General features: G+C 48.3%; 1 protein-coding gene across 1 annotated transcript in view; it reads left to right on the forward strand.

The window, feature by feature from the left end:
* LOC132319117 (collagen alpha-1(I) chain-like) overlaps window positions 1-12,821 on the forward strand; it is a 95,229-nt gene that overhangs the window by 37,535 nt on the left and 44,873 nt on the right. Inside the window, exon 5 of the mRNA XM_059829029.1 lies at window positions 210-353. Within this exon, the coding sequence (XP_059685012.1) occupies window positions 210-353 (144 nt within the window). The remainder of the gene's footprint in view (window positions 1-209; window positions 354-12,821) is intronic.

A 12,821-nucleotide genomic window follows, 5' to 3' on the forward strand; every position in this document is an offset into this window, starting at 1 on the left:
CAAGAACAGCTTGTGCATTGCTGGCTCTTATCCTTTGTTCCCAGGATCTTTGCAACCAGCTCTTGAAGGTGGGGAGTGAGTTTTGATTGCCTAAACTGTCCTGTAAAGAAGTCTCTGGCTGTGAGAGGCTGGAGATCCCCCAGACCTTTCCCTCTCCTCTTGAGGAAAAGCATGGGTAAACTGTGGTTTCTGTGTCTCTTCCTGCCCAGGGTGCTCTACAGCAACTGACCTTCGTGATGGGAGACCCGGCAGCCGCCGCCGAGCACTGCCGCAGCTACAACTCAACCTGCACACGCTCCTTCAACCTCAACCGCTTTGGTTCCCCGCGGGAGCTTTCACCAGCCCGGCCAGAGGTGTGGCTGAGGGCAGCTGACAAATTTTGAGGTTGCTGGCCCAAGCTCCTCTTTGGTGTAACACTATTCAAATGGAAGGAGGGAGTTAATGCAGCCTGGAAGTGCTTGGGTCTCCTGTTTGAGTTGAGATGCAAGGAGATGATGGTGGCCAGCACATGGGGCGGTGGTTCTTTCACCATCTAAACCCTCCCTTCAAGTTGTGTAAATGGGTTTAGTGCAAAGGGAGAATGAGTTAGAGGGAGAGTTTCTGAGCCAAAGAAAGCCTGGGTGTGTGTATGACTGTATGTGCTCATGTGTTTAACACAGGGAAGTTTTGAGTAGCTGTTGAGTAATGTTGCAGCTGGAGCTTTGCTTTTGGGAGCGGGTGAAAGCTGTACTTGGGAATCGTACATTAATTTGAAATTCTTGCTCACTCGTTCCCAGCAAGATTGCTGCATTTTGCACCCTTTGATGCATCATCCTTTCAAAGGTTGTCTTCTCTGTTTTGTCAGCATTGCTGCAAAATAGAAGTTTTGTGGGTTTTCCTTTTATTACAATGTTCAGCAATTTTTCAAGAAAGACATCTGTGCCAAAAAGCCCAGATCATGTAATAAATCCCCAGAGACATGAAGCACCCAGGCTTTCCCCAGGAGCTGGAGTTGGCCCAGGGAGACACCTCATCTCTCTAGGCCAAGTATCTAGAAGGGCTTTGTAGCTGCCTGGAGAAGGCTTGCTGAAGAGGCAAGTGCCTAATGTCAGCGCTTGGCACAAACCTCCCATGTGTAACAGCCTTTGCTGATCATCTAGTGAGGAGCTGGGAGAGATGCTGGGAAAGGGCAGTGTCAGAAGAGGGAACTGGGTTTGGGATGGGACATCTGCCCTGTCTGGGTCCTGCCCAATGTTTCCTTCCTGTGGGGTCCTGGTGCTAGCGTGCCCAGGCAGCGAAGAGGGAGCGGTGACACCCAGCTGGTGCTGCTGCCCCTGCCTCTCCCTGCTCCTGGAGCAGCCCTGCAGCAACTGCTCCATTCCCCAGGATGGGCTGCATCAGTTTCTGTATTTATTATTTTAAGAGGAGGATTTTAGGAAAAGCCCTGATCATAAGGGATTAACTAGGAGCTGGCTTTGCCAGGGAGTAAATGCGGAGAAGGCTGAGTGTGTAATGCAGAGCAGGTCACGCTGGTGGGCTGCCTGCTCTAAGGGAGATGGGTGTGCCTGAGTTCCAGCAGATGTAACCCGTGGTCATCCCCAAAATGATACCTGGCATTTCCCATGCTGACAGCCCTTTAGGTACTGGCTGTAGCTCCATGAAATAAGTTGGACTTACTCCCTAGAGCTAAGAAATAAGGGCAAATCTCTCATTTAAAAGCTGCAAGTTGTGTCCTCTGAGCCCGTAAGGTGATGGGCTCTTCTTAACCTGCTTTTAATATCTGTATTATCCTGTGCTCTGTAGGCCTGGAGCACTCACCTGAGTGGCTCCAGTGGCTTACCCAGCAGGGAGAAGGTTTTATATTAAGCATCAGCAAGTGGGAACCTATGGGATAATTCTGCCCTACATCACATGGGTTCCCATCCCTTGCTGGCCCTCCTTTGGGCTGATTAGCTTCAAAAACAAAACAAAAGAAACTGCAAAAACCACCCAAAGATGAGAGGTTTAATCAAAAGCTGTTCCCTCGTGTTGCTCTGAATGACTGGTTCCCAGTGTGCATTCCCTGGATGCTTCCCATGCTGTCGGAGGCAGTGCGCTCTTCAATCCCGGAGCCAACAATAACCACACGCTGAAGTCAGTGCAGGTCCTTGGGCAGTGATATTTTTCCTCTGTTTCTCTCCAACTGTCTAGGTGCCAGGAGGAACCAATGAAATCCGGGACTCATCTGCTCAGGTATGACTCTCCTGCGTTGCTGCAGGAGGTGCGTGCAGGGAATGTCCCTCCCTGTGTCCCTCTGGTATGTCTCACCACCTCAATGTCTCCTGCAGAAACCAGTCACTCTAGTGAGCAATCGGGTAAAAAGCCAAAATACCCAGGCAAGGCTACAAATTACGATTTTCTTTCTTGTGATGTCTCTCTTCAATGGTTCGGCTGTAACTTGACATGTGTCAGAGCTGGTGGAGGCCAAGATGAGCTTAGGTGACCTTCCTGAGCCGTTTGCCTTGAGCCCGAGAGGGGTGGCTTGATGAAGGTGGTGATGAGATGGGTCAGACCGCTGCATGCGCAGAGGTGTTTGTGGATCTGCCTGTGAGCCTGGCTGCAGCTGGATATCCCTGGAGGGAAGGAAGCGGTGAGGTTAGGGTTAGCAGGGCAGCAGGTCTCTGCATGGTACAGGAAGAAGCGGGAGGCTGGATGCTTCTGCCCACGCATGGGATGTGAACGTCTGCCTGGGAAAGACTTGCTGCTGCTTCTCGTTGAGGAGGTGGGAAGGGCTGAAGCTCTGCAGTGGAAGGAGGCAGTTGTGATTCAGGGGGTCGCAGGGTGTCGTGCTTCCTCGGCACGGCTCCCTGGGGAGCCTGGCTGTGGAAGAGGGGCTGCTGCTCCCGAGTCCCACGGGTGCTCGTGGTGCTGGGGCTGTGGGCTGCCTCGTCCCCATCGGGGCTGCTCTGTCCCAGAGGAGCTTGGAGCGCGTCGACAGCTCAGAGCTCTGAGTACGTCGGGGCAGGTGAGCAATCGCTCTGAGCAAGGCAGGCTGCAAGTCCTTTCTGTTTCTGCTTTATTTGGGATTTCTAGCCAAGGTTTGTTGTTTGAGTTCATGCAAACACACATCCTGAGGGGGAAACCTGCCAGCAAATGTAACTAGAGATTTGTGTGTGTGTGACTGAGCAGTACAGAGTCCTTTCTGATTTCCCCTCACCCTCCCAGGCATGGCCCTTAACCGTTTGGGGATGATCTCTGTTCCCCTGCCTGGCTTAAACTGTCCGGTTCCACCTTCCTAACTCCTTTGTGCAAACTATGCTTCCCGCATGGCCATGTGGCCTCTTGCAGCTGGGTTCATACTGTGTGCTCCAGGCTTCAATCACGGCTTACAGGTGAGCATACTGCTGGTTTGCTGATGAGGGTGCTCATGGGTTGGGTTTGTAAAGGTGGTAATGAACTGAGATGGCAAAATCACTCTTCCTGAGCATGTCTGAAAGGTGGTCTCTGCCTCCCTGCAATTAGTCCTCAAGTCCTGATGGATCCCGTTTAGGATGTGCCCCCCCCATCTGATGCTCCTTTGCCACTCGGCTTTGCTGGCAGCGGTTCTCCCAGAGGCTGGTGTGAATTGGTGCGATGTTGCCATAATAAGAAAAGTGGTGAAATTCATAGGTCTACAGGGGAAGACTAATGACATTCTGGATTTGGGACAAGTTTATTTTTCGAGCACTTAATCAGGACCAGAGACGCCTCGGGATCTTTGACGTTTGGATTTATTGAAAGAAAAAAATGCAGTACTAATGTGCTACAGTTTGCAAATAATGAAGAGCAGATCAGCTCTGCTGCAGGGATGATCCAAAGCTATACTTCGTAGTTACACTTTCTGGGCCTTTGTTCATTTAGAAGTAAATTAGTATATTGGTGAATTTCTTAATTGCTAATTAGAGCTAAATAATTATGGAGGGCTAGGGTGATGGTGGATGAAGGCAATAGATTAGATTATACCTGAATTGCAGTCTACTCCTTTTGTGATTATTTTTTTTGAGGGGTAGATTGTAATTTGAGTAGTCTTCGAGCGATGGATGGTATTGAGCTGCTTCTCCTACCTTTTGTTTTCTCTCTGTCTGCCTGTACTAAACATGAGCAAGAGGGCTGAGTTGATTACTAAACTGAATGGCTTTTTCCAAAGCAATTTAATTTGGGATCCTAAAGTCATTCAACCAGAAGTCAAATAAAGCTCAAATCCCACTGGTTTCCAAAGAGGCAAAATTTTGCAGGTTGAATTATCTGGGCAGTTCAAGCTACTTGTGAGATTTCTCCTTGATTTAAAAATGCTGTGAGAGCTCTATGAAAATGCTCGGTTTGTTCACGGCGTGTCTGTTCTTTCACGCTCAGATTTGTTATTGGACAAAACTGGTGTTGCAATCACTCATTCAGTCTCATTCAATCCTAAAACTGCTGGTAGCTCCTTAAATAGTAACAGCTCAGTAGTAGTCCGACGCGGTCACTGTGCGTACAAATACGGCATCTCAGCAGCAGGGACTGCTTGTTCCTTTTCCTCACCACTATCTTTCGTCTTCAAAAGTAAAAAAAACCCAAGGCAGGTCTCTTTATTACCATCTGAGCACTTCTGCAAGGACTTAAAACTTTCAGCCTGGACTCTGCTGTTAGAGCTTGGCGAGAGTCTTACTTTGCAGTGTTGCATCTTTCCAGTTAGCGGGTGGCCTGATTCCACGGTGATGGGCTGGGAGGAATGCCTGAGCAGGTTTTGGGCTGTCCTTCAGCCTGAAAGGAAAATCGTGGAGTGAGGCTTGTATCACTGGTTCTAGCTTTATGGTGTGTGTCAGCTGGCAGCCGGGGAGCTCCTTGCAAGTGATTTTTTCGGAAACACTTCCAGGGAGCAGGAGGCCAAATGAACCAGAGTGGCCTGGGCAAGTGCTCGTCTCTGCTCCTGATTTTGCACATGCATAAGCAGGAGGAGATGCTCCTGTGTGGCATGATTCATGCGTCTGTATTTCTGCTGGGTCAGGCAATGCTTGGTGGCAGCAGAGAATATGGAGCAAAATGAGCTTGGACATTACTATGACCTGGATGGCACAAAAGATATTTTTTGTGAGGTTTTGCTGTTTGTTACCAAGTCTGAGTCTTAACTAAAATTTGTTTTTTAGTTGAGGTTTTCAAATATTCAATACACAGAGTAAAAGATTTTACTTTACAGGACTTTCTTGCTAGTTTTCGATCATACCAAGAAACGTTGCAGTTGAACAAAGCAAATCACAATGTGGTGCTCTTGATGATTAAGAAGAAATTCAAATGGAGAGAAAAGGAAAAAAACCTTGGGTTTTTATGTCAAAAAAATGCTGACTCTACTTAAACTAGGAGGAAGGTTCATCTTAAAGATAATTTTTGAAAGCAGTTAATGGAGATTTAGTTGCTACTTTCTTGCTAGCACCTTTGATTGCTTAATGCCAAAGTACTACCAGAGCATCTTTCCTTTAAAATCAGAGCAGTCTGAAGCCTGTGTAAATCAGGAGACATACATGTTCTGGGTGTTGGTCTCTAAAATACCTGGCACAAACTTGGTCTGTCCTGCCTAATAGAGACAAGCTCTCATGGGGAAACTGCCAGTCCTCTACCCCACTGGTTCCCTTGGCCTTTCACGCTGCCGGCTCCTTGGATAACCTGGGCTAATACCAAATATCCCTGTGGATTTGTAGCGAAGGTTGATGGGGGAAGTCTAACAGCTTGAGCCTGGCAATATCTCCGCTGCTCTCAGGCATTATCTTGAGATGGTGGTTCTCGTTTCTGACAGCTCTAATATCTCAGCTGTCTGAAGACCTCTGAAACTGGTTTCTTGGGTAGGATAAGGTGTCTGGATTATTTATTGCACCTCAAATCTACTGTCTGATAAATGTAGTGAAAGGAGTATGTTGATCTGAACCGCAGTGTTTTTTAACCACCACCCCATGTCAAAGAAATAAAGTGCTATTCCATCTAACCAAGCCACGAGTCATCTTCTAGTGAGAGCTGCAGCTACTGTTCAACCTTTTATGACCTGACCTCCTGCCTGGGTTTGGTTTTTCTGCCCTTGCTGACTTTTATGGCTTGCCATATGCCAGCAGTATTGCAGCGAGGGCTTGGCTTGGTCGGCATCTTCTCTGCTCCTGCTTGAGCAACTTCACGGGGCATTGCACTTCCCACCAGTGTCTCGTGTCCTCACATGGACCTCCAAAACCAAATCATTTATCTTTAGTATTTAGGCTAACAACGTATTCACTTCCCAAATCCAGCACTGGGGTGCCATATATGAACCTAGTGAGCAAAAAATGCTGCCCTTAGTTGCCCAGAGCAGTGATGTGGGGGATCACTGGGCTGAGCTATTCCAGTTTTGATTGAGCAAATGTCTCCTGCACACAAGATCCTGCACTTCTGGCCCAAAGCACCCGGAGAAGGCCAGGGTGATGTCTCAGCTGAGGTCTGCTGCCCTGTGCACCTCTCCGAGGAAGCCAGGGCCAGTGCAGAGCGGAGGGAGGCTGTGCTGAGCACCAGAAGGGGTTTCTCTTCCCCAGAGTCCTGCTGTGGATGCTGCAGATCCGAAGGTATAATTATGTCTGACCTGATCTACTGCTGAACACAGCCTGTAGGATTTGCTGGCAATTATTCCTCCTCTAAATCAGTGCAGCTTGCCTAGCAAGGAGTCCAGTCTTCATTTTCAACTTTCCCATGACTGAGCCTCTTCCAGGGGCTTGATGCTAGAATGTGCTGGAAAAAATAGTTCAGAATTGCCTTTCTCTGATCTTGAGCTTGTAAATCATATTGTACCTTTATCTGTTGGCTAGAAGAGGCTTCTATTAACAAAAACGTGTTTCCTGAGAGAAGATGCTAAGCTTTGAAATACATTTTACCTAGCCTGACCTAGCTGAAAACTAGGGCAGCATGTTATGCTAGTTGTCTAGGCTCCCATAGACAGATGTATTCTGAGCTGGGTTTTAACCTGTTTGCCACTTAGGAAGTCAGATGAGTTTTTAGACCATGGTATCAAGCCCCGCTAACTGAAAAGCCCTACAGAAGTCTAGGATCATTAACATCAACACTGTTATCTTTGTCAACAAAACACTCTTAATCTCCTCAGGCAAGATACCAAGTTAGTTACGTGGCAACTCTTTCCAAAACCATGACATTAATTACATTATCTGTGGTTTCTTTATTAATGAGCCCCATATCAGTTGCTCTGTTATTTTGCTTGGGCTCAGCTTCGGGGAAGAGGTCTGTAATTACTCAAGGCCTCCTGTTTGCCTTTTTTTTGCATATTGGCACAACATAAAGCCTTTTCCCAGTCCCCTGGAGCTTCCCCAGCTTTCTGAGCCAAACTGAAAAATCGGTGCTCGTGTTTAGGAGAGCCTGCTATTTTAACGGGTTTTAGTTTGAATTATCAGGATGGGATTGAGAAACCCCCCTCCTCCTTGTTGCTTCTGGAATGGAAAGTATTTCGTTGTCATCTGGTTATGTCATCTGGCTGTGTCCAAACGTGGACAGAATTGTGGCTTCTCCGGCTCTGTCTTCCCATGCTGCTGCTGGCGGATCGGCCGCTTCCACGTGGCGGGGGGCCACGCTGGGAACCCCGTGCTGCAACGAGGGATGGCCGGGTCAGAGGTTTCTCCTGTCTTTATTTTCTTTGTCCAAGTCAATTTTCTACAAATCATAGACTCTGCATTGCTTATCACATGCCAATGCCTTTTTTCTTCTATCATCCCTAATGGCTGCTTTCAATTTGTGCTCATTCCCCACTTCCCATATCTAATTTCTGGGGGTTTTAAACCCGCATGCCTTCTGCCTCAACTCTCATGCTTTTGGACAACTCCAGAGCTGTTTAAAGCCGTTCCCAATTTGTCTTTCTCAGCTGGTTCTTTTTGAAATTTGTCCTATTTAAAGGAGCAAGCATGTATGCTATTGATTTTGGCTTTTTGTTCTGTTTACTCAGAACCAATATAATTCAGTTGTGATTACTTGTGCCTAAGAGACCAGTAACTTTCAGCTTAGAGACCCCTTTCCCCTGAGCTCACCAGATGAGAGTTTCCAGTATAGACCTTTCCCATGCTGGATGTTAAAGTTAAATTAAAAAAAAAGCTTGTCTGCAATGTGTAGGAATTCAATGCTGTGTTAGTGCAGGCTGCCAGGGCCGGACCCTGGCTTCCCGCTGGGACTTGGCATCCCATCTGGTGTGTGTCCTATGGATTTGTTCTGTACTGGCTTCACCTATTGAATACCTGAATGCTTCAGCTCCTGCCCCTGCAGTGCCTCACAGCTGTGGTTAATAAGATCTGGGCATCTGGTAAAAATAACATTTAAACCTGTTGTGTTAGAGAAGTGAGGACAGAGCTCAGGCTGTAAGCCCTGGCTTCCCACCATACTCTTCCTCACCTGATGCCATCTGCCAGTTGTGCCTAGATGTCTTATTCACAGGTGACCTGCCTTTGAAGAACGGGCTTTTAAATCTTGGGCTTTGCAGAGTTGTTTTCACAAGGCAGGGTCTCCCTTTGTTCTCTGCCTGTCAAATGATTTCTGGCTAATGATGCCCATGCGTTTCATGGGCTTTAACATCCAGCCCCCGCGATGCCCTGTGGAGCAGAGGGGTGCTGATATCTTTCATTAATTTCCCTCTTTAAGATGTACAGAGTGAGATCACTAAGGTCTCTTAAAAGCAGCTGTAGCTGAAACTTTTCAATACTGTGGTTTCATTTGTGGCAAAATGTGTTTTAAGGAAGTTAGCACTTGGATCAAAAGTGGCAAAATCTTTGGTTGAAGGGAGAAATAAAGGTCGTGCTGGAAAAGTGAAGTACTTTGATTTTTTTTTTTTTACCATTAAAGCTGTATTTCAAGACTGTTTTTAATCAGAGAACCCCCAAAGCAACAAGAATGTAACACCAAAACCACACTACTTTGCCATTTAATTTTTGGAAGAAAAAAATAACTTCTGATTTCAACTCATAAAGAAATGGCTGTAGTTTTTACCCCCCTTGTTTACCCCCCTTTACCTTGCTCCCCTTGAGGGAGCTGCTGTCCCATCTGGGTGACAGTCACCCAGGTGGTTATGTATCTCTGCTGATGTTTGTCCTGCTCTTAGGGGCTTCCTTGGGCTGTATAAATGAGGAACAGGGCTTTCAAAGCTCTCTCCAAAGGGGTTCCTCAGACTTTGCAGGAGACCTTGGCAGCAGGGCTTCCTCTGCGGTGTCGAGCACTGGTCACACCGCCACGGCTGGGCAGGGGTGACCTTGGTGGTGCTCATGTGCACCTGCATGGATGCAGGCTCCAAACCTCAAGCAAACCCTCCTTCCAGCTAGATGAGGCTGGGGTGGGGTGGAGGCCTGGCTTATAGGGTGGCAGGTGATGTCAAAGCAGGCTTGGTTGCATCAGGGACCCGATTTTATCATGCCTTCAGGCAAGCTTTTACAAGCACATGCCAGCATCTTGGGGGGAGAGCGTGAGGTTGTCTGCTACTGGTGGTGCGTAATGGGGTGAAGAGAGGCTGGGTATTAAGCAAAATTTCTTTACTGAGAGAGCGGTGAAGCATTGGAAGAGGCTGCCCAGGGAGGTGGTGGAGTCACCATCGCTGGAGGTGTTCAAGGAACGTGTGGATGTGGCACTGGGGGACATGGTTTAATGGGCATGGTGGGGTTGGGTTGATGGTTGGACTTGATGATCTTACAGGTCTTTTCCAACCTTAATGATTCTGTGAGGGTGTTTAGAAACCTCCCCTCTGGTTTCCTGAGTGGAGTGATGACTCCGCTGATTTATTCTAATGGATTTGATGGGACCGTTGCAGCCTTTTTGCCTGGGACTTCAAGGTGCATCTAGGCATCAGGTGGCTTCCCTTTTTTTTAGCAATTTAACAGCAAAATTAAAAAACTCCTGTTTGACAGCCCATTGAGTTTAAGAGCTTTCTTGCTACAGTCGTTCACGTGGCAGCCTGTGGAAACCTGAGCCCAGTCTCCATGGCAGCAGCCAGTGCTGCAGATGAGAAAATGTCCTGACAAACCTGCCAGCACCCCCTGGCCGGTGGGCCCTGGGGACCAGGGCGGGCCACTGCTCACCCCGGAGATGCTCTTTGTGCTGTGAACACCAGGATATTTTGCCTTGGTGTGCTTGTTTTAGAGATGGATGCACACGGCTTGCTCTGCACCTGACCTCTTCTGCATGCGAGCAGGGACGGTGAAGTCACCCAGCGAGGTTTTTCCTCTTGCTGTAGCGGCTTGCGTCTTGAACTTGTCTGTCCTTGTCCTTTGTGAAACCGGTGAATCCCTGCAGTGGGAAAGCCTTGAGCTGCTCCTGCCCTCTGCACCTTCCCCAGCTCCCTGGGCCAGCGCACACTTTTGATCTAGTGCCCAAATCCTCCCTTTTATGGCTCTCTTGGGAGCTTTTATTTCCTTGACTGACTGTTAATTATTAGCAAAGACCTTGGCTAGAAGGAAGCTCCAGGTGAGAGCGGGGCTGTTGTGAAGCCAATGGGTCTCCTGCAACCCTGGGTCTTGGTGGGCTCAGCTGGAGCTGCCTGCCCTGCTTGGGGGTTTGGGTTGGGACATGGCGATGATGTCCATGGTCTCCAGGATGGAGCTTGGAAGTGGAAGGCCCCTATTTTCCCCAAAAAGATGTCAATGCCTAATTAAATGAAGGGAGAAAAAGCCTGTTGTAGAGTTTCCTGCCTCTTTGGGTGGCTTGGGTGCTGTGAGCCTGCAGCAGATCCTGGTACCCGGGTCACAGCAGCCTGGGGCAGGGCTCAGCACCATGTTTTGTTCCATCTTGAATGAAATACTTTCACATCCAGATTGAAAAGCCCTTTCTTAACGTCCTGCTTTGCTGCAGGTCTTTTCATGGATGAAAAGTTGGGTTACAAAATAAAAAGCCAAGAAATTTTCTGTGGGGGTGGCTGAAGAGGTCCTCTGCACCCGGACTACGAAATAGGACTAGAAATAGCAAAGCCAAAGCTAACCAGGAATGAGTCAATTTTTAAAACTATTTTAATTGGAACTTACAAATAGGCCAAGTCCCTGCCCCCACCGGCTCTCATTTCTTGTTGGATTTACTATGTGCCAAATCCAAAATTGAATCACGCAGCTGGGATTGCAGAGGGTTTAATTACTGTGTGTGGCTGCAGGAAGAGGCTCGTGGAGGAGCATCTAATGTCTGGTCCTCACCTCTGAGCCTCCTTTGTGCCAGGAGGAGGATGGGGAGGTAAATGAGCACCCTCCGCCTCCCCCTGAGATGAGTTTTCAGCCCCTTTCATATTTCAGATGCTCTTCTCCAGCCTCCCAGCTGTTGGAGTTGGAGCCTTACAAAAAATGTTAAGAGTATTTGCTGGGCAGATATTGGAGTGGGTGGTATGGAGCTGCTACCAGTTTTGCCGTGGTTTGCTAACAAATTATGCAGCCTGTGGACTGCATTGTGCAGGGAGGAGAGTGAGCTCGTGGCTGCTAATTGGAGTGCATTAAGAGGAGCAATTAGCATCTTGGACTACCCAGAAACTCCTCCTGGACAAGCCATAGGAGCTGGGTGCTGGGAAGATGGACAGCGGTGGTATCTGCGGCCAAGCATGAGCTTTTGTGGGTCTGTGAGTAGAGCTGAGGGCACCTCGTCTGTGAGTCTGCAGAGTCTCCAGGTCTGCCCCGGGCCCGATGGTTCCCTTCCCGAAATGGCTGTAGGGCTCCTTGCTGGGGGGCGGCTGGGGTGGGCAGGGGATCAGCCCCACAGTTCTGTGCTGGGCTGAGGAGGGTGAACCAGCTGCTTGCAGGTCCCTCTGGTTCCCCTTTGGCTCCTCTCGCACCCTCTGTGGGAAGGTTACCTTGCAGGGAATGCGGTTGCTCATAATTAATGGCTGAACTGTTTTTAAGATGTACAAACGATGGAGTTGACTTTTAGCCAGAACACTTTTTCTGCAGCTCTCTATTTGATTTCTTGCCCGAACGGACTTTGTAAAATAAACTAGGGGTTTTTTTAATGGTATTAGTTTAAAAAAAAAAAAAAGTGCTCTTTTAAAGTCTGTGTGTTACAGCTCTTTACTGACCACCGCCAGCTCACAGTCATCCTGCTTAAACAGAAACAGGACCACAAACCAAGTTCGTTAAAGCTAATGGTAGGGGGGCTCTTAACTGGATTTGAAATCTGGCTTACATGTTACACTGAAGGAGCCTGCGAAGGGTTTTACCCTCGTGTAATTGAATCCATGGATTCTGATACATTTGAGAAGACTAATTTAATTCAGGGCGCTGATGAATATCGGCAGGCAGACATGGGATGGTCTCCGCGTCAGCTGGGCAACGTGTGGCTGTGTAGGGGCTAGCCTGGATGAATAGTGTCTGCTTTTAATACAAACTGTTGTTAATCCCTTGGGGCTCCCTCTCCCTGACGGTCGGTAGTGCTGTATGGCAAGGAAAAAGGCAAGAAATGCCCATGCTGTGTGCGAAGGGGTTATGACATGGAGATGCAGGGAGAAAGCCCGTTGTAGCGAGGGCAGGTTTCTGCCTTTCCTCAACTCTAGTTTCACAGCCCTGTTTTGCCTTGGACCCAAGTGTAAGGAGAGGGAAGGCATATACCTGATAAGGTGCATGGTGGGAAAGGACCGAAGGATCCTGCCTCGTCCTTCTGGGAGCTCGTACTGCTGTGGGGACTGCAAGTCCCACCTCGCAGTGGGTAGAGCTGATGCCTTGGCAGCTCTGTCCTTGCCCCCTCTGTGTGTTGCATGGCTTCAACCCCTATTCCAGCAGCTTTGAGGTTCAAAAAATGCCTGAACAGTTGATGAGCAGATCTCTCTGGTTTTCTTGAGATTTGGATCTTACCTCTATGAGAAAGGTTGTAGGGTTTGTGAGTTTGTG

This window comes from Gavia stellata, chromosome 24 (assembly GCF_030936135.1).
Source record: "Gavia stellata isolate bGavSte3 chromosome 24, bGavSte3.hap2, whole genome shotgun sequence".
NCBI classification, from domain to species: Eukaryota; Metazoa; Chordata; class Aves; order Gaviiformes; family Gaviidae; genus Gavia; species Gavia stellata.